Here is a 21,035-nt window from a genome sequence, read left to right on the forward strand (position 1 = left end):
TAGGTTCACATTTCCGTTGTTTATTATAATCAGTCACAATCCGCAGCTCTGATAAGCAATGCAATCCGTTTGGCGGATTCCGTTGTTTCCCATAGACTTGTATGAGCGGCGGATTGTGACGGATGCCCTTCCGTTGCATCCGCCGCCCGACTGATCAGTCGTGGAACGACTGACCGTCGGGCGTCAGGAACGCAGCTTGTAACGTTTTTTGAGCAGCGGAAGCCTTTTGATTTCGCCGCGCATGCTCTCTCTCGGCGGCCGAACGATCAGCTGATCGCCCGGCAGCCGCCTTCTGTGAGCGATCAGCTGATCTCCTGGCCGCCGGCTTTTGAGAGCGATCAGCTGATCATTCACAATAGCCGGCCGATCAGCTGATAACGCTCAATAGCCGGCCGATCAGCTGATTGTTCACAGAAGCCGGCCGCTGGGAGATCAGCTGATCACTCTCAAAATCCGGCGGCCGGCTATTGTGAACGATAACTCGTTTTACAACGGAATCCACTTTCTTGTGACAATGAATTTCAATTCTTGTCACCCGTTGTACAACGCATCAGTCACAAGCGTCAAACAACGCATGTGACTGATGCAAAACAACGGAAATGTGAACCTAGCCTTAGCTGCAGCCAATAACTGCCATCCAAACAGGAATTTACAGCCTGCAACTAGAGTTGAGCGAGTACCTAACTATTCGTACTCGCTATACTCATAAAGAATACTGTCTACATTCACACTACCATCCTTTTTTGCGGTCTGCAACAAACAGTCCTGTTTTGCTTTTTTTTTGTTTTTTTTTTTTCACGGATGCATCTGTGTGACTTCCGTTCCGTTCTGTATACGGTCCTTGTGTCATCCGTGTGCCTTCCGTTTTTTTGTGGACCGCAAAAACTGGAAGCGGCTAGAAAGATAGATGGATAGCTATAGAGACAGAGATAGAGGGATAAATAGAAAGGGGATGAATGAATGAATAGATAGAGAGATAGAGGGATAGAGAGCCAGAGATAGAGTAATAAATAGAAAGGGGGATGAATGGAGGGATAGATAGATAATAGATGAGAAAGACATATATAATGTCACACTCCCCAGCATTTTGTAATCTTGCACCCTTTAGTGCCTTTCATGTGGCACTAAAGGGTGCTTAGCCTTGTATTTAGCCAAAAAATAAATACTTAAAATAAGCCCAATGTAGGGTCCCCCCTATCTGTTGTAGCCAGCTAGGATAAAGCAGACGCTGCAGCTTGCAGATCACAGCTGACAGCTTCACCTTTGCTGGTAATCCAAAACAGAGGGCACCCCACGCTGTTATTTTAAATTAAATAAATTTAAAACAAAAAACGTGGGGTTCCCCCCCCCAAATTGGACCACCAGCCAAGTTAAAGCGGACAGGTGTGGTCTGGTATCCTTAGACTAGGGAGGTCTACCATTATTGGACACTCCCCAGCCTAAAAATAGCAGGCCACAGCTGCCCCAGAAGTGGCGCATCCATAAAATGTGCCAATCCTGGCACTTCGCCCCAACTCATCCCGTTGCCCTGGTGCGGTGGCAAACGGGGTAATATATGGTATTGATACCAGATGTGTAATGTCACCTGGTATCAAGCCATGGAGTTAGTGATTTCACGGCGTCTTATCAGATAACCGACCTCACTAACCCAACACATTCCCTCTTTAACCAATTTATTGGAAAGAAAAATCAAATCCGGGTCTGGCGTAATCCAATAAGGGGGTCCCACGACGATCCATACTATACTCTGTCCCAGTCAGTGAAGAACAGAATGTTCCCCATTGGCTGGGAGAGCAGTGCAGTGATATATGTGTGTGTATATATATATATATATATATATATATATATGTATGTGTATATATGTGTGTGTATATATATATATATATATATATATATGTATGTGTATATATGTGTGTGTGTATATATATATATATATATATATATATATATATATATATATATATATATATATATATATATATATATATGTATGTGTATATATGTGTATATATATATATATATATATATATATATATATGTATATGTATATATATACATATATACACACACATGTCCCTCATCCCCCCGCTTTCCCCCAACATTTGGGGGGGAAAAAGTGCGTCTTATAGTCCGAAAAATATGGTATTCACCAGTGACTTGCATTGCACACGCTATTCAGAACGAATACGCCCATATTAGACAGTATTTGTTATGAGTATAGCGAGTACGAACAGTTAGGTACTCGCTCAACTGTACGTGCAACCGATCAGCAGCCGCTGATTGACTGCAGCAAGATCAGTGAGGGATGTAGAAGCCAGCGTGGCATCATACCACCTCATTGATGATCTGTCCTAATAGGAAATCAATATCATAAGACCAAACAACTACATGTGGGGGTTTTTTTGTTTTGTTTTTTTTTTTTTTGTTTTGCTTTTTTCCATGATTAATTGTTACTATAATGCTTGTGCCAAATTCTGTTGTGTTCATTAGTTTTTCCCTCTTCCACCTCGATTTTCCATTTGTTGTAATGCTAGAAAAGTTTTCTCTATTATCATGCACAGTGGTTTTGTTTTTTTGGAAAAATGCCACTACAGTTTCTAATTCGGCTTTTATTAAACCAAAGCCAAAAATTGTCCCTTTTGAATAACATTTGCATTACATTTTTTACATGGACAGCACATTTAGGTATAACACACTTGTCTGACAGAGCCCTTAGATTATGTTCACGCACAGTTTCTTGATGTTACTACATGAAAAATTGATTCAAATACTTTGAATAAAATTCCTATAAATTTGAATGGGAAAACCTCATTACTGTTCATACTGCAAGTTTTTGTTTTTATTTTATCTCCCAAAATTGATTTAAAAATAGCTCTGGAAAATCGAATGAGTTTCTGAGGTTAATTTCCCTTAATCCTACTCCATTCTGGTAGTGTCCGTCTATCTGGATAGTACAAAAAGAATCCCATTGATTACAGATATGATAGAAAATGTTGGTTCCTTTGAAATCTCCTCTTAGCTGCTTCCCTCAGCGACTTTAAAAGAAGGGATGAATATATTTGGTGCTAGTCCAGGCCATTAGTGCTCCATTATGTGCAGTGCATTCGTATCCAGTCGTGCATTTCTAGTTATATTAATGAAGAAACAGCCTGACTGGAAACAGTCATTTTAGAATGCAGGCAATTTTAAGGTGAGAAAGACCTCTTTAGTAAATTTGAAACGGTTACCATAAGTGGATTTTATTTTTGTTTCAGGTGGAATTTTCTTACCCTCCTTTGATTCCAGGAGAGGGACATGACAGCCATTCCCTACCGGGGGAATGGAAATACCTACCATTTCTTGCGTTGCCGGATGGTGCACATAACTTCCAAGAAGGTATGAGCATGCCCAGTTGTGTTTTGTGTGTGTATGTGCTTTTATAGCATAGAGTGCCAGGTTATACAAAAAGTATGTGCTTGTATGATTAGCAAGAACGATGTCAAGAACAGAACGCCACACATATACTGTGCATTAAGCTGGCAATTTACTGTGCCATCTTTCAGCTCCGTGTGATGAGATTAAGGCCTCATTCACAAATCAGTATCTGTATGCCAAAACCAGGAGAGTCTCCAAAACACAGAACAGGTGTCAGTGTAAGTTTCACTCCTAGCTTTGTCATACAAAGACCAAACTCCTGCTACTTTACTAAGCTTTTTAAGCCAGAATACTGGTGTAAAAGCTTTGATGTATCGGGCCCATAGCTTTACAACATGCAAGATTAAAGAGGATATCCAGATTGAGGGAAAAAAAATTAAAACTGCAGATGTGTGAAAATAAAAATATTCACCTGTTATATCCCCCACATTCACACTGTAATAATGTGAGGAAGATTATTTTGTGAAGCACAATTTGGCTATTCCGGGACGTTTCTATCGAGTCTGCCAGCTTGTCACATGTGCTTTCCTGAGAGGGATCACGGAGGAGAGGGCACTGTATAATTGTGCTCATTTACACATGTAGCATGCTTTATTCTGTTTCCTGAATGGTCAGTTTGGTACAATTGGTGCTTAATATTACATGGCACTAGCCATTGATTTTTCACATTTCCAAAGTTATGTCCTGGTGACAGATTTTTTTTTTTTTTTTTTATTCTGTTTTTATTTTATGTAATAATGACTGTATTATTCCAGAATTGCTCAGAAAATGGCAGCTGTGAAGTTCTAGTGGATTGTGATTGTAATTAAAGTCTTTAGTATGTCTATTAATTTTGTCTTGGGCTCTTTCAGCACGTTATTTTATCCATGAGCACTTGCAGCTTCCCCCCCCCCCCTTCCTTGTGCTACTCACCTTGACTGGGCATAAAATAAGTGTGAATAGAGCCTTGTTTTATTTACAGTGATTAATAAATGGCTGGGATCATTTCCATAATTTTCCTTTTTTTTTTCTTTTTTTTTTTTTCCCACTTCGTTAGACTTTAAAGAAAATCTGTCATGTCAAGAAGTGTACAATATTTACTTGCATATAAGGGGATACTTTGCAGCTAAATTGCATTACTAGGGTGTGGCAACAGGGACAAAATAAACGTCTATTCTCCCTGCAACTGCTTGTTTGCAGTTATTGGAGCCATGCAGGGGAGCGGTTTCAGTCACTGCTTGCTATACTGTGAGTGGCAGCTGTAAGTAGTACCGACGCTTTGACTACCTGCTCACAGATTGTGAATAAAAGTGGAATGATTATAGTCGCTGCTCACAATATTGTTACTGGTGACTGTAACCGCTTCCCTGCATGGCACCAGTGACTACAAACAAGCAGCTGCATGGAGAATAGAAGTTTATTTTGCCCTTGTTGCCTCAGTCCAGTAAAGCAGGCAGGTATGATTTCAATGTAGTTTACCTGCAGATTCACTTGTTAGCTGCAGGTAAATAGCATTTCTGGACATGTCAGGTTCCCTTTAAGGCAAAAATATATACAAGAGTAACTCCTTTTAAAAAAACAAAACAAAACATACGTCATAGGTGCTGTTGAAGTCAGAGATCGCCAATTCCTTATCTGTCCCATGTTAGAGACCAGTGATTCTCTACAGGTCCTATTGACTATAGTAGGGTATTCCGAATTGGTATAATGTTGTCCATCTTTGTAACAGCTAGATCTTCATTAAAGCCTCCGATGCAGAGCCTTTGGGTAAATTCACACAATGCAGATTTTGTTTCAGAAAGTAGGGCACCTTTCCCGTGCAGAAGAGGGCACCTGTCCCACGCAGTTGCCTAAATTTCAGCAATAAAATCTGTCTTGATTGAAGTCCCCTTTATACTCCGAAGTTGAGGAGAACTTAATTCCACCAGACCTATAGCAATAATCAGCTATCCCAGACCACCAGGGCGTTGATCAGTACCCGCACCCTCTCAGAATGATCTTTTCACCTTAACCTGTGGATGAATTTTCTGTACTTCTGATAACTAATTTTTCCTTTCACAGATACAGTGTTTTTTCATCTCCCACCAAGAAGTGGAGAGCGGAAGACCGTTTATGGCGTTTCTTGTTACAGACAAATCGAAGCAAAGGTATCACTCGGCTCAACACAAATATTCTGTATCCCGGCACATAAAAGCTACTCATACACTGGTCACTTACAGACTTTAATCCTTACCAGGAGGGAACATCTCAGGATTTCTGAATATGTATTTGAGATGACAGAGAAAATATCCCATGCAATGCAGACCGTTCTACATTGTATCGCTATCTGCCCTCAGAGCGTCTGCTTCTGTATTTAATCAGCTTTTCCTATAATTAATACCTGCCTGATTATTATGTTGTCATCCTCTTGTACGTTTCTGTTCAGTTCTTGCAGTCTTTGCTATAATCCTATAATCAGTTCTGTTTTTTCCAGGACTTGAAAGTGCGTCAGGCAGATGTTACCCGAGAAACTGTACAGAAAAGTGTGTGTGTGTTGAGTCAGCTGGTAAGATGCCTGTTTTGTACCCTGCCCAGTGAATAAATGAAGTGATTCAGCCATATTAGAGTATGGACAATCGCGCTCTCCAGGGCAATGAAAGCCGGGTGATGTTTTCTGGAAATCTAGTTTTAATATAAGGCTAAGGACACACGGACATGTAGCATCCAATGCGAGAGCATTGGATGTGTTATGCTACTGACCCTCTGCTGCGAGTATGAGCCGAGTATCATTATACTGTGATCAGATCCTGCAGTCGGATCACAGCTGCGGAGGAGAGGGAGAGACTAATCTCCTCATCTCCTCCTTTATCAGCTGTTGCGATTATCGCACTGCACTCTGGTGTAATGCAAGTTCAATGCAATGTTTCTCTCGCACCCATAGACTTGAATGGGTGCGAGTGAAAATTTAATCAGATTCCATCCGCAGCATGCCACGATTGTTTTCTCGATCTGATTAGGGCTGAGTAAAAAATTGCACGTGGGAGCGACCCCACAATGTAACATTGGTCTGAATGACATGCGTTTTTTTTTTTTTTTATCGAATTCCACTCACTCCGTTTTACTCGCCATGTGTCCTTACCCTGAATACATATCACATAGTACAGGACCGACTGTGGCATAGGCATACAATGCTATTAACTACTTCATCTACAAGAGCCTTGAGAAATGTTGACCCATCTAGTAAGCAAATTCAGAATTTCTGCAGTATCTCTAACCACTCAGAAGAATGTGGAAAATGGGCAGGATTCTGCAGAAAAGGTGTAATTACATGTTATGCCTAGGTGGTGTTTCAGCCAAATACTGTACATGTTATTAGTGATAAGAGAGAACTACCATGCTCGGGTGCTCGGTACTCATAAAAAGCAGGTTGGACGCTCTGATGGGCTTGACTTGTGTAGAGAGTATAATGAAAGTCTATGGGAAACGCCAGCATTTTTCCAGAACTCCCGAAAAATGCTTGAGTTCCCCATTGACTTCCAATATATTCTGTACATGAGTCAAGCCCGTCTGAGCGTCCGACTGCTTGTTATGAGCCTCAAGCATGGTAGTGCTCGCTCATCATTACATGGCATACCCCATCAATCAGGTCTTGGACTCAATCTATCAAACATTGTCTTTGAGGATTCCTCTGCTGAGACAATCAACTATTGCTAAAAGAACGTGGCTGAATGGCTTGGCTAAAAGCTGTGCCTTTCCAGCTCTGATTGAGTTTGCTTGACTCCCTGTAGAGATACAAGATCAGCAGTGCTCGTTTCATTCAGAGCCAAAGAGTATAGCGCTTAGCTGAGTGCATATGTTCCTTCATTTTAGCAATATTTGGGGTGTCCGTATCTGGACCTACATCAGTTGAGACCTGTCCACCACCCTTTAAGGAGTTATCGCAAAGAAAGAAGTGCAATGAAAACTGATTGGTTTAGGTTATTATATAATTTTATTTTTTCCTATAGCCTCTATATGGATTACTTCAAGCAAAACTTCAATTAATCACCCATGCCTATTTTGAAGAAAAGGATTTTTCACAAATATCTATTCTTAAGGTATGTATGGCCTCTCAAGAACACAAGGGCATTGCGTTGTTTTATGAAGGGGAGACACGAATATAACGAAAAATGTTGTTCGGTTTTTTGCAAGTTTCTGCTTTTTGAACATGTAACACTGTCTTATTACCGTATATACTGGCGTATAAGACGACTTTTTACCCCCTTAAAATAATGGCTACAGTGGGGGGTCGTCTTATACGCCGGATATACGGGGGGGGGGGGTGTATGTACACTGCAGCGTCCAGGGGAGGTGGGGGCAGCAGCTCTGGAGCACAGGGGAACGCTGCGGCCTGCAGCCTTTGATCTCCTGCACCCGCTCATATAATATGCACAGCCGCTGTCCATCTCCAATGGTGCTGAAATCGCACGCAGTGAGGGGCTGGGGCAGCGGTGCATATTATATGAGCCTGCGTCCCAGTGTGATCGCACATGCCCCCCATGTGTTAGATTTGGCCCCCAGGCTGCTGCTCGTTCTAAAATAAAAAAGCTTTACTTACCCCTCCCTGCAGCGTTTCTCCCCGTGTCCCTGCTTCCACTGTGATCAGGCAGAGAGCTCGGGCTGCTGTGCCGATCACATGACCGCACTGACAACCAGGAAGTGGAAGAACAGAAGCACGGAGGGAGACAGGAGGGAGCTCAGCGCTGCAGGAGGTAAGGAAAGAGGGTTTTATTTTACTTTGGGCAGCAGCCTAGGGGCCATATCTGACACAGGGGGACTTGTGCGATCTATAGGGGCCATGGGCAGCACTATGGGGGCGATATCTGACACAGGGGGACTTGTGCGATCTATAGGGGCCATGGGCAGCACTATGGGGGAGATATCTAACACAGGGGGACTTGTGCCCATTATGGGCCCCGGTGAGCTGCTTCTAACCCCCCAGATGTATGCCCTGCCAATCCCCCCCCCCCCCGCCGAGCCGCGGGTGCAGGCCCCACAGAGCAGCAGAGTTGTGTGTATTTGTCTGTATGTAGCAGCGTTGTATGTGTTTGTCTGTATGTAGCAGAGTTGTGTGTGTTTGTCTGTATGTAGCAGAGTTGTGTGTGTTTGTCTGTATGTAGCAGAGTTGTGTGTGTTTGTCTGTATGTAGCAGAGTTGTATGTGTTTGTCTGTATGTAGCAGAGTTGTATGTGTTTGTCTGTATGTAGCAGAGTTGTATGTGTTTGTCTGTATGTAGCAGAGTTGTGTGTGTGTTTGTCTGCATGTAGCAGAGTTGTGTGTGTTTGTCTGTATGTAGCAGAGTTGTGTGTGTTTGTCTGTTTGTAGCAGAGTTGTGTGTGTTTGTCTGTTTGTAGCAGAGTTGTGTGTGTTTGTCTGTTTGTAGCAGAGTTGTGTGTGTTTGTCTGTTTGTAGCAGAGTTGTGTGTGTCTGTTTGTAGCAGAGTGTAGTACCATTGTTTCAGTCCAGTTGTGGCTTTATACAGCAGGGAGGAGCATTCCTTGCTGTACTAAGTGAACATTGGAGCGATTGATCTGTCAATGGCCCTTTAAAAACATATTGTACGGCTCTCGCGGAATTAAAATTAACATGTTGCAATCAAAGCAGACTTTTTTTCATTTGGGAGCGGGGTAGTCTTATACAGTGAGTATATCCCAAATTCTATATTTTTAGGGCAGAAGTTGGGGGTCGTCTTATACGCCCAGTCGTCTTATACGCCGGCATATACGGTATTCCTTTCCTATAGACATGAACCTTATCTAGGTCTCTGTTCTGGTGCATTGAAAACAAGAACTTAGATCTTTTTATGCATGGCTCAACACTGTAAGGCTGTGTGCGCACGTCTGCGTGTTGCATGCATTTACACTGCGTTTAGAACTGCAGCGTAAAAGCATGTGTCCTGCGTCCCCTGCACAGTCTATGAAGATTGTGCATGATACGTGCGCACGTTGCTTTTTAGAGTTGCTAGAAATTTAGAAAAGTGCTACAAATTTTGACCCAAATCCGTGCGTTCTAAAAAGCAGCATGTCAATTATTCCCTGTGCTTTGGAAGCAGCTCCCACTCGGTCTATGGTGGGGGCAGCATCCTGAGCGCATGCAATCGGGATTTATTCTGCTGAAACACTGCATCCATTACGCGATTTGAAGCGCACATGTGCTGTCAAGTCGCTGCAGAAAATTCAGGAGGTACGTGCGAACAAAGCCTAAAACTGTACAATTGAATCTTGAGCAAGGCTGTCCAAGTATGGCTTCTAATGCAGCTCAAGACAGACTAGTAGCACAACCAAAAAAGAAATTTGTCTGCTACTGGGCCAAAACCATCTGTTCTACACTAAATCGAGTGTACGTATTCCAAATTCAAAGTCAGATTTGTTGTAGTACATCAGGAACTTTTGTTGGGCATAAGTTTGCCCAAATGAATTAAGCACTTGGACAGCATTGAATAATTTTGTACAGAACAAGTTTTACCCGAACAATTACCTGATCTACGTCAAATTCTTTGTCATAAACAGTGTATGAAAATGTAATGGAATAACAAAATTTCATAAAGTCTTGTATTCCAGCTTAAGTCTTTATTGAGCATGGCCCAGTATTGATAAATGATTCAGCAATCTGCTTTTGTGCTTGTGAACGGTCATATTTGCTTGTTTCAAAAACCAGCAGTAGCCCCCCATCATATTGAGATTCCAGTGACATTGATATCTGTTCAACTTTGTACAAATATCTTTATGGAATCGGTCTCCATTTTCATCACTTATTTGTCCAAAATTGGGTGGAAAAAAAATCCAGATGGGAATGTAAGAAATGCATTTTCAATGACGTTCGGAAGCCAAGTGGTTGATATACCGTATTTTTCGGACTATAAGACGCACCGGACCATAAGACGCACACTGGTTTTAGAGGAGGAAAATAGGAAAAGAAAATTTTAAGCAAAAAACGTGGTCATGACACTGTTATGGGGCGAGGATCTGCTGCTGACACTTATGGGGGTAATGTCCCTAAATTCTCTAACTAAGGTACCCCATCCTGGTAATGATCCTCCTACCTTGTATATGATCCTCATCCTTGTATATATGTACCCCATCCTGGTATATATTCCCATCCTGCTATATACCGCCATCATGGTATACCCATCCTGCTATATACCGCCATCGTGGTATAGCCCCCCCATCCTGCTACATAGCGCCATCCTGGTATATGCCCTTATCCTGCTATATACTGCCATCCTCATCCTGCTATATACTGCCATCCTACTATATACCACCATCCTGCTATATACCTCCATCCATCCTGCTATATACCCCCATCCATCCTGCTATATACCCCCATCCATCCTGCTATATACCCCCATCCATCCTGCTATATACCCCCATCCATCCTGCTATATACCCCCATCCATCCTGCTCTATACCCCCATCCATCCTGCTCTATACCCCCATCCATACTGCTATATACCCCGCTCCATCCTGCTATATACCCCCCTCCATCTTGCTATGTACACCCATCCTGCTAAATGGCCTATATCCTGTGGTACACAAAAAAAATAAACCTTTATACTCGCTCTATGCAGCATCGCTCCTCCTCCTGTCAGTACAGGCAGCAGCGCCGCTGACCTGTATGGAGCAGTCACCGTTGTCTGCAGCATCGCTTGTCCTCCTGTTTGTCTGTCAGCTGACCTACGTGGAGACTAGCGGTGTGCACAGCGATGACGTCATCGCTGTGCTCACCGTTCTCTGGCCAGCAGACAGGAGGAGATCGCAATGCTGAAGACAACTGTGACAGGTGAGTATACTGATTCACTGCACCCCGCGCTGATGATGATGCACAGGGGGCAGTGAATACAGTCGCACATGATTACTCCAGGCTGTAGTTGCCAGTGGTGATCATGCGGGCCGGCTGTTAATTATGCGCGCATCCCCCGCCCATCAGTCCGCCCACCTGTCGGCGCTGGCGTCAGTGCTGGGAGAGGATGGGCGTGCATATGAAATGAGCGGGCCCACGTGGTCACGGCAGGCTGCTACAGCCTGCTCATGCCACCGATGACCCGCTCCACCCAATCACCCTCATTCCCCGCAGCCACATTTAGACTATAAGAAGCACCCCCCACTTTCCCCCAACATTTGGGGGGAAAAAGTGCGTCTTATAGTCCGAAAAATACATTACTTTGAAGTTTGATTCTACTAGCTCAGCATAGCTTTCAGTGTGGCTGCTGCCTAGGAACTTCACCACTAGCACAATGCATCCTAAACTACAAGGTCTATAGGGTTAAGTTTTGTTTGGAATGTGTCCTCATGCATTAGTTTGTTGATTTCAGAGCCAATAAAAATTCAGGCCTTTTTATTTTAGCCTCAGTTTTCAGTGTACTAAACTTCTTCAAATACTGGAAACCATTTCCATCACAATCAAGTATAATGTGAAGCCGTGGAAGATACATTTGAAGTTGATCAACTAGTGATTTGTACCAATGAACTGTGTGTTAGTTAGACTCTGAGCGGCCACTGTCTCATGTTGTAATTATTGCTGTCATCATGACTGTTCCACAGGCACAAGAAATACATGTACTTCGTGTATCTCTATTGTGGGCCAGCAGCAGACCACATTTAGGTCAGCACAAATTTTCCATTTCTGTTCTGAATATTTGATCATTTTCAAAATTAACTCCATAGAAGCATGGGTCTCTTTCATTCCAACCACATGAGCCAATGGAACAGATGCTTTTTTTTTTCTTTATCATTGTGCTTTCAAACTAGTTTGTTTTTTTTTTTTAGAGTATATGAATAGCTTCTCCATTCATTAGAAACATGGGTACCATCTAACTCCATCAGACCATTTACATCAGTACAATAAAAAAAGTAGCTTTCCATTGCATAGTATGCAGCTAACTTGGTGTATCGATGCTGAAAGTGTGACGTTGTGGTGTCTCGTTGTAGCAAATTCCATTCCCAAAATCTAAAAGCTAGCAGTTATGACTTTTGTCTTTAGATGACCGATCTCTTACTAGATCATCTAACTCTCTTTGGATCAGCAAGTGCGACTGACCCTTTGGTTGTTCTGGATCAGGAAATCCATCATGCCAATCAACATCTTGTTCATCAGGATGAGAACTGTCAGTTTCAGTTGCTGTTCCTGCTGTGGGATCGGCAGGCATTGGATTCTCTATATCTTGTGGTACCGGTTTAAGAGCAGACTCAGTCAGGATACACAATGTGTGACTTGTTTTTCTTTGAATATCTTTTGATTTTAGTCATGCAAAATTCAAGTCTAAATGGTGAATTTTCTACTCACGCCAATCATAGTCACTGCCAGAGCCATTCCTTTCCTTTTACCATTCACCCATTGTGTTAGCCAAGAGTAACACACAGTGCAACAAACATGCGATGCCCAGCTTATCAGTGGGCCGTAGTGCTTAAAGGGAACCAATCATCAGGATTTTCGTATATAAGCTAAAGCCATTGTTGTACTGGCACTGTCAGGCTGATTCTATACATACCATTAGTGGTCAGCTCGGATGTTTAGGTTTTCAAATCCAAGAAAGTGAAGTTTATAAATTCAGCAGCTTCTTGATTTACCATTGCACCAGAGAAGATAATAACCAGGCATGTATTCATCTGGATAACCCCCCCACCCCCATCCCCGCGGCCATTCCCTCCTCTCTGTTGTCTATGCTAATTTTACTATTCATTAAGACGTCGTCAGAGTTGGTGCCTGCGCATAGCGCTTATGTCCGGCGCCATCTTTGTGAATATCGTGTTACCCCCTGCTATTCTGTTCTTCCGACTGAGAGGGCGGCGCATGCACCCTCGCATCTTCTGCTCTCTTGTGACCGCGGGAGCGCATGCGGTCACGACAGAAGGGGAGAACAGCTGATCGAAGGAATCGTGCCGCCCCAAGACACCTGCCAGCGCCCGGTTGAACAAGAAAGAAGACAGAAGACCAGGATCGTGGAGGAGTGAGAGGGAGTAATAAAGATGGAGTCCCTAAGTGTGTCTGTGTATTTTTATTTCTAATAAAGTATTTTTTCTCTGTGTGGTGTCTTTTTTTTTTTTTTTTAATAACCCTTTATTGGAGATTCTTCATGGCCGGGTCAAACTTGATGGGGACTAGGCAGCTGGGGACTGGAATCCGCAGCGCAGAGTGGCCCAAGCTTTCTGCCCCCACCCGCTGCGAATTGCAGTCCGCAGCCACCCCAGAAAATGGCGCTTTCATAGAAGTGCCATCTTCTGGCGCTGTATCCAACTCTCCTTCAGCGGCCCTGATGCCGGGTGGCAGCGCTGGGTAATAAGGGGTTAATACTAACTTTGTTTTACCAGCTGGTATTAAGCCAGAGATTCTTAATGTCAGGCCCACCTGGACCCGGCCATTAAAAACCTCCACTAAAGGGTTAAAAAAAAAAAAAAAAAGACACCACACAGAGAAAAATACTTTATTAGAAATAAATACACAGACACACTTAGGCACTCCATCTTTATTACTTCCTCTCACCACTCCTCAATCCTGGTCTTCTATCTTCTTTCTTCTATCTTCTTCAGCCTGGCGCTGGCAGGTTTCTTGGGGCGGCACGGTGTCCTCCGATCAGCTGTTCTCCTATTCTGTTGTGACTGCACGTGCTCCCGCGGTCACAAGACAGCAGAAGATGCGAGGGCACATGCGCCGCCCTCTCAGCCACAAGAATATAATAATGGGGTAACTGGGCTTCAGAAAGATGGCACCAGAGATGAGTGCTATGCGCAGACGCCAACTCTGACAACATCTTACTGAATAGAAAAATTAGCATAGAGAGAGAGGGAGGAACAGGCGGCAGGGGGGTGGGAATCCATGTGCATAACCTACCCTGCTATTATCTGCTGCGGTGAAACGGTCACTGAAAAAGCTGACTATTTTTTAAACTTCACTTTCTTGGATTTGAAAACCTAAACATCCGAGCTGACCATTAATGGTATGTAGATAATCTGCCTGATAGTGCCAGTACTGCACTGGCTTTACCTTATATATGAATATCCTGATGTTTGGTTCCCTTTAAATGCAAAGTGGTTTGCAGCCCAGTTTGTTCAGCCTCTAACCATTTAATTTTTGTGTGGAGACCATGCATGTGCAGCATTCTGTATTGTCTATGTGATGTATGCACTAGGATCAGTGTATCGTATATGATGTTTATACAGCACTCTTGGTGTCTTCTATGTGATGTGTATATACAGCACTCTGTGTCTCCTTTATGATGTATACAGCGCTCGGTGTCTCTTATCTGATGTAAATACATACAGCAGTCTGTGTCTCCTATGTGATGTATACAGCACACTTCCAGTGTATCCTTTGATGTATACACTAGTGTAATGGTTTCTTCTACATTTTCCATGTTAGTGATTACGATCTTGGGACCTGCTCGACTATTTTAAAACATTCTCCGAATGGACCATTGCCTACTTAATATTACCATGTGAAAACTTTTTTTTACTAATCTTGAAAATGTTGCACAGTCATCAACTTTTGTTACTGTTTGTGTATTCAACTGACCCAAGTTAACTGTGCTTCCGATGTAGCCCAGAAGGTTGGAGCCCCCCCCCCCGATCTAAAGCAACAAAAATATCTAGAGACATTCTAGAGAGAATGTGTTTTTATTAAAGGGTTATTGCTAAATTAGTGTAAAAGTGTTTTTAGTTGCAAAAAAATTCCTATCCCTTGACTGCAATTTGTTGTTTTGGTTTTCTTATGTTTTTTTTCTTTCTTTGGTATCGCTGTGTGTGTGCGTGTGCTCTGATGTGAGTGTCGGCAAGAAGCAGGGGAAGACCACGTGGAGTATACATACCTGCTGGGAGCACCCGCCAAAGATCGCAAGAGAAGCTGGTGTGACTCATACGTCTGGGTTTTTTTTTGGTGGGGAGAGGGTTAAACTCACCCCAGCCCTGTTTCCTCTAGAATAAGTCCTACCCCAAAAATAAACCCTTTTTAAGGCAAAAAATAATCTAAGACAGTTGGGGAAACACAGTATGCATGGTATTTTGTTCTGCAGGCTGGTAATAATCAATGAAGACTACAAACAAATTATTAAAAATTAAAATATAGGCTCTGAGATTAATTCTACATGTTTTTTTTTTTTTCCCTACAGGAACTATATGAACATATGAATGGTTCATTAGGTGGAAGTGCATTAGAGGGCTCACAGTTATATCTTGGTGAGTTGCTTTTTGTTCCTTTCTCTGAAGAGGATGTCAGCTTACATTTGATCAGTCACAATGAAGACCTATATTGTACAGAACATAAAAGCAAGGAAGTTTGAAGGCATGATGTATTTTGCCTGACAGCTATTTAGACTATATTTAGAGAATGGGCATATAGAAAAATAATCATTGCCTGATCTCCTTCATATGAAATATTATTTTAGAAAAAAAAAAATCTACCTTTTTAAATTTGCATGAGATGGATTAAAGTCAACAAACCCTTTTGTTGGAACCATGTTTACTTTCAGTTAGGCAAGTCCAGTAGATCATTACGATTTGTTTAATTGCTGACAAATTCAGATTTTTAGATATGTGCATATATGGGTTTTATAAATGCAGATGACAAGGTTTAATCATCTATACTCAGTATAGAGTGATTCAATCGTTTTTTGTTGAAGGTATGTTTCATGAAGCCATATTGTTCAGCTACTCAACAAACATTGGCTTTTGTCTTATCTGTGGTTAGTGGATTTGAAGTAAAAAGCTGGATGGGCAACCATTAAGCATGTTTTCTACGAAGGATGCCTACAGATTTAGTAATACTGCCTACCTTGTAGCTTTTTATGTGTAACTGTTACTACATGGCTGATCTTGTGAATTGTCTGTCATTGTAGCTGCGCCTACCTGACAGTATAATCCTCCATCCAGGTTGGCAGTCTGTTTGTGTAAGCAGGTGTTATTAGATACCTCCGCCCGGCTGTATATATTATTACTGGCCCTGTTTACCCAAGTGATTTATTACAATACCGTTTAAAGGGGTGGTCGACACCTAAAATGTACTTTTTAACTGTCTATCTTTACTCCCTAACCACTTTTGTAATTCTTTATTATACAATTCCCTACACTTCTCCCTATCTAATGCCTAAGTGTGTTTTGGTTTTTTTTTTACTGCACTTCCTGTGATGTTCATTTGAAAGGAGTGTCAAACGTGACAGGCTGGGGCTGGAGCTGCAGTCACTCCCCATATCGTCCATCACCTCTCCTAGGACAGAACGTCACCAGGGAGGCAGCAATGCAGTAATTAGTTTCTTGCATCTCCACCGCTTCGGAAGTTGTCCTGGGTGAGTAGTGATGGATGCTGTGACTGACCTTAGTGGAGCGGCAGCATGCTCCAGCTCTCTTGACCACTGTTGCTTGAATGAAAGATGTCAGGTGGGTGCGGTGCTAGATGCAGTGAGTGACACCTGTACCAACTGTAGCCTCTACTACCACTTTCAAATGAAGCATCAACAGGGGTGTCGCTGGTGTCACTACTTCAAGCATCATCCCCCTATGATTCATTTGAGGGCAGTGCTAGAAGCAGTGAGTGACACCAGCACCACTCCCTGATGATGGTTCATTTGAGGGCGGTGCCGGAAGCAGTGTCAGTAACTGAATGTAGCACCGCCCCCAGCCGACACCTTTCACCCAGACAACGGAAGTGGCGGCAAAGAGATGAATAGCATGCCGCCGCTCCACTAACCTAGACCACAATGCCCATCATCCAGGACATCCTCAAAGGGTGGCTATGCACGAAACTAGTAAGGAACTATAGCACCACCTCCTGGTGTCGTCCTGTTCCAAGAGCGGCGATGAACGCTGCAGACTACACACAACCCCAGCCTCCTTTGATGTCACGTTTGAGACTCCTTTCAATTGAAACATCGCAAGATGTGCAGTAAAAAAAAAACTAAACACCTTTTGGATTTAGATAAATAAGAAAGAAGTACAGGAAATTGTATTAGAAAGATAATTACAAATGTGGTTAGGGGTTAAGGATAGATAGAAAAATATTTTAGGTGCTGTACCACTCCTTTAATGGAGATTGTGCTACTTTCCTGTTCATTGTGAACTAGTTTTTTACAACAAGGAAGTAACACTGTATAAATTATATAATTCTAAAGGTTACATATGATGTATTATATATTTGAGAAAACAAATTTCTTTCCAATCCTTTAGGTCTTTCTCCGCGGGATCTAGTGCTTCAGTTCAGACATAAGGTACTTTTTTTTTTTCCATCAGTAATTTTATCTTCTTGTAAAACATTTTATAGACTACACAGGAATCCTCTGGTGTTGTCCAAAGTCTTAAGGTGGCTTTACACACTGCAACATCGCAAACGACATCGCTGTAACGTCACCGGTTTTGTGACGTAATAGCGACCTCCCCAGCGACATTGCAGTGTGTGAAACACATCAGCGACCTGGCCCCTGCTGTGAAGTTGCTGATCGCTACAAATCGTTCAGGACCATTCTTTGGTCCTTTGTTTCCCGCTGTGCAGCATGATCGCTAGAAAGTCTGTGTGTAAAGGGGACTTTACAGCGACTTCGTTAGCGACTTCCCTTTCAAAAAGCTGCTTTACAACATCCCCAATGACTAGCTAGGTCGTTCTGCAGGTCCGGATCGCTGTTGCGTCGTTGGCCAGGTTTGCCTGTTTGACAGCTCACCAGCGACTCACCAGAAACTTTGTAGCGATCCCGGCCAGGTTGGGATCGCTGGTGGGATCGCTAGAAAGTCTCAGTGTGTAAAGGGGCATTTACTGCGTCTGTGTTTGGGGAAGATTGGCAGAGAGCACAGGAGCCTCTTAAGGCTCGTTCAGCCTACTATACTAAACGTCTGTCAATATGCAAAACGCACAAATAGCACGCGGACCAATGCAAGTCAGGGTGGGGACTCACTTGACCTATATTACACACTATCTGATGGTCCATGTATAAAAAAGAAAGAAACAAAGTTTTATACTAGACTCGCCCCCTCTGTCAAGGGATGTCATGCAGAAGAAAAGGAACGGAAATACTGATGGTATCCAGATGAAGTATCCATTTTTTTTATTTCCACTTGAATAGTAGACGATTTTACATACGCACATCTGAACCTCCCCTAGTTTAATCCTCAATTTAGTTTTTTATTAATGTAATATAGATATTTAAATATTATTGAGGCAAAGAATCAAGTAGCAGTATAGTTAATTGGCTGCTTTTCACTTCAGTAAGAAACTCAAATTTTAAAAGGGAATGTGTCAGTAGGATCCGCCCTCCTAAGCAGTCTACATGGGCATGCAGGTCATAGGAAGCTGAATAAACTGGTACCTTAATATCTGCAATCAATGTCTTATTCCAGAGAATTACACATTTTTCTTAATATTTAAATGAGATCTTAAGATCTATGGGCCAGACAAAGCTCTCCCTGAGAAACTATTTTTATTTCATAAATCAATAATAAACATGAAAATAAGCAACTTTGTAAGATTTCTTATCAGACAAATTTGCTTCTTTCTCCTCCTGGACTGATCTTTCATTCTCAAATTTCTCAACTCCCAGGTAAAATCTGTCTTCAGTGAATATTATTGAAATAGGAGGTGGCAGTTTGTTTTTATAAGAGTCTATGCTGAATGGAGGGTGGAGAAGGAGGACGAGGAGCTCTGCCTCTAGATCCCTCGCTCTGCCTCTAGATCCCTCGCTCTGCCTCTAGCTCCCTCGCTCTGCCTCTAGCTCCCTCGCTCTGCCTCTAGCTCCCTCGCTCTGCCTCTAGCTCCCTCGCTCTGCCTCTAGCTCCCTCGCTTTGCCTCTAGCTCCCTCGCTTTGCCTCTAGCTCCCTCGCTCTGCCTCTAGCTCCCTCGCTCTGCCTCTAGCTCCCTCGCTCTGCCTCTAGCTCCCTCGCTCTGCCTCTAGCTCCCTCGCTCTGCCTCTAGCTCCCTCGCTCTGCCTCTAGCTCCCTCGCTCTGCCTCTAGCTCCCTCGCTCTGCCTCTAGCTCCCTCGCTCTGCCTCTAGCTCCCTCGCTCTGCCTCTAGCTCCCTCGCTCTGCCTCTAGCTCCCTCGCTCTGCCTCTAGCTCCCTCGCTCTGCCTCTAGCTCCCTCGCTCTGCCTCTAGCTCCCTCGCTCTGCCTCTAGCTCCCTTCCTCTGCCTCTAGCTCCCCCTCCCTCTGGTTCCTCCCTCTACTCCTTTTTTTTTTTTTTTTCTAGAATAGAATTTTGTCATCCAACTGCCATCTCCTACTGTATCTCAGTAATATAAAATCTTTATTCACTTATTTATTCACTTATTTATTCAAGACAGATTTTACCTGGGAAAGAAAATTTTGAAAAAGAATGTCCATATCAGTCCAGGATGAGAAAGAAGCAAATTTGCCTGATAAGATATATTACAAAGTTGCTTATTTTCATTTGCACCATTAATTTATGAAAAAAAATAAAAACTGCAAAATTAAGGATTTTTTAGTTGCCCGCAACAATGCTTTAAAATGCAATAACTGGCGATCTATCTAAAAATGGAATAATTTAAAAATGCCAGCTCAAGACGAAAAAAAAAGCCATCACTAAGCCCCAGGTTCCGAAAACGCTACGGGTCTCTGAAAATGGCAAAAAAAACGCTATTCTTTTTTTGGACAAACTTCTGATTTTTTTTTTTTTCCACTACTTACATTAAAGTAAAACTATACATGTTTGGTATCTACAAACTCATACTGACCTGAGGAATCATAAAGCCAGGTCAGTTTTACCATATAGTAAATATGATAAATAAAAAAAACACAAACTGTTGTGCAATTGAACTTTTTTTGCATTTTCACTCCACTTGGAATTTTTTTCCCGGTTTCCAGTAAAATATGTGGCAGAATGAATGGTTCAAATTGTCCTGCAAAAAACATGCCATCATATGGCTATATTGACAGAAAACAGAAAAGATACACTACAGTTCAAACGTTTGTGGTCACCCAGACAATTTTGTCTTTTCCATGAAAAATCATACTTTTATTTATCAAATGAGTTGCATAATGAATAGAAAATACAGTCCAGACATTGACGAGGTTAGAAATAATGATTTTTACTTGAAATAATAATTTTCTCCCTCAAACTTTGTTTTCATCAAAGAATGCTCCCTTTGCAACAATTACAGCTTTGCAGATGCAGACCTTTGGCATTCTAGCTGTTAATTTGATGAAGTAATCTGTAGATATTTCACTCCAACCTCTCCCCCCCCCCCCCACCCACTCCCACAAGTTGGATTGGCTTGATGGGCACTTTTTGCGTACCATGCGGTCAAGCTGCTCCCACAACAGCTCAATAGAGTTGAGATCTGGTGACTGGGCTGGCCACTCCATTACAGATAGAATACCAGCTGCCTGTGTCTTCCCTAAATAGTTCATGCATAATTTGGAGGTGTGCTTTGGGTCATTGTCCTGTTGTAGGATAAAATTGGCTCCAATCAAGCGCTGTCCACAGGGTATGGCATCGCGTTGCAAAATTAAGTGATAGCCTTCCTTATTCAAAATCCCTTTTACCTTGTACAAATCTCCAACTTTACCAGCACCAAAGCAATCCTAGACCATCACATTACCTCCACCATGCTTGACAGATTGCGTCAGGCACTCTTCATTGTAGACATTGACACTGGCGTTTTGCGGGTACTATTTAATGATGCTGCCAGTTGAGGAC

The 21,035-nt window shown here is 42.6% G+C and overlaps 1 protein-coding gene across 1 annotated transcript in view; it reads left to right on the forward strand.

The window, feature by feature from the left end:
- Window positions 1–21,035, forward strand: part of AVL9 (AVL9 cell migration associated) — a 128,365-nt gene that overhangs the window by 60,276 nt on the left and 47,054 nt on the right. The window contains exons 2-7 of the mRNA XM_075315092.1: window positions 3,255–3,375; window positions 5,455–5,540; window positions 5,867–5,938; window positions 7,380–7,469; window positions 15,512–15,578; window positions 17,562–17,602. Of these exons, the coding sequence (XP_075171207.1) occupies window positions 3,255–3,375; window positions 5,455–5,540; window positions 5,867–5,938; window positions 7,380–7,469; window positions 15,512–15,578; window positions 17,562–17,602 (477 nt within the window). The remainder of the gene's footprint in view (window positions 1–3,254; window positions 3,376–5,454; window positions 5,541–5,866; window positions 5,939–7,379; window positions 7,470–15,511; window positions 15,579–17,561; window positions 17,603–21,035) is intronic.

This window comes from Anomaloglossus baeobatrachus, chromosome 6 (assembly GCF_048569485.1).
Source record: "Anomaloglossus baeobatrachus isolate aAnoBae1 chromosome 6, aAnoBae1.hap1, whole genome shotgun sequence".
Classification (NCBI taxonomy): domain Eukaryota; kingdom Metazoa; phylum Chordata; class Amphibia; order Anura; family Aromobatidae; genus Anomaloglossus; species Anomaloglossus baeobatrachus.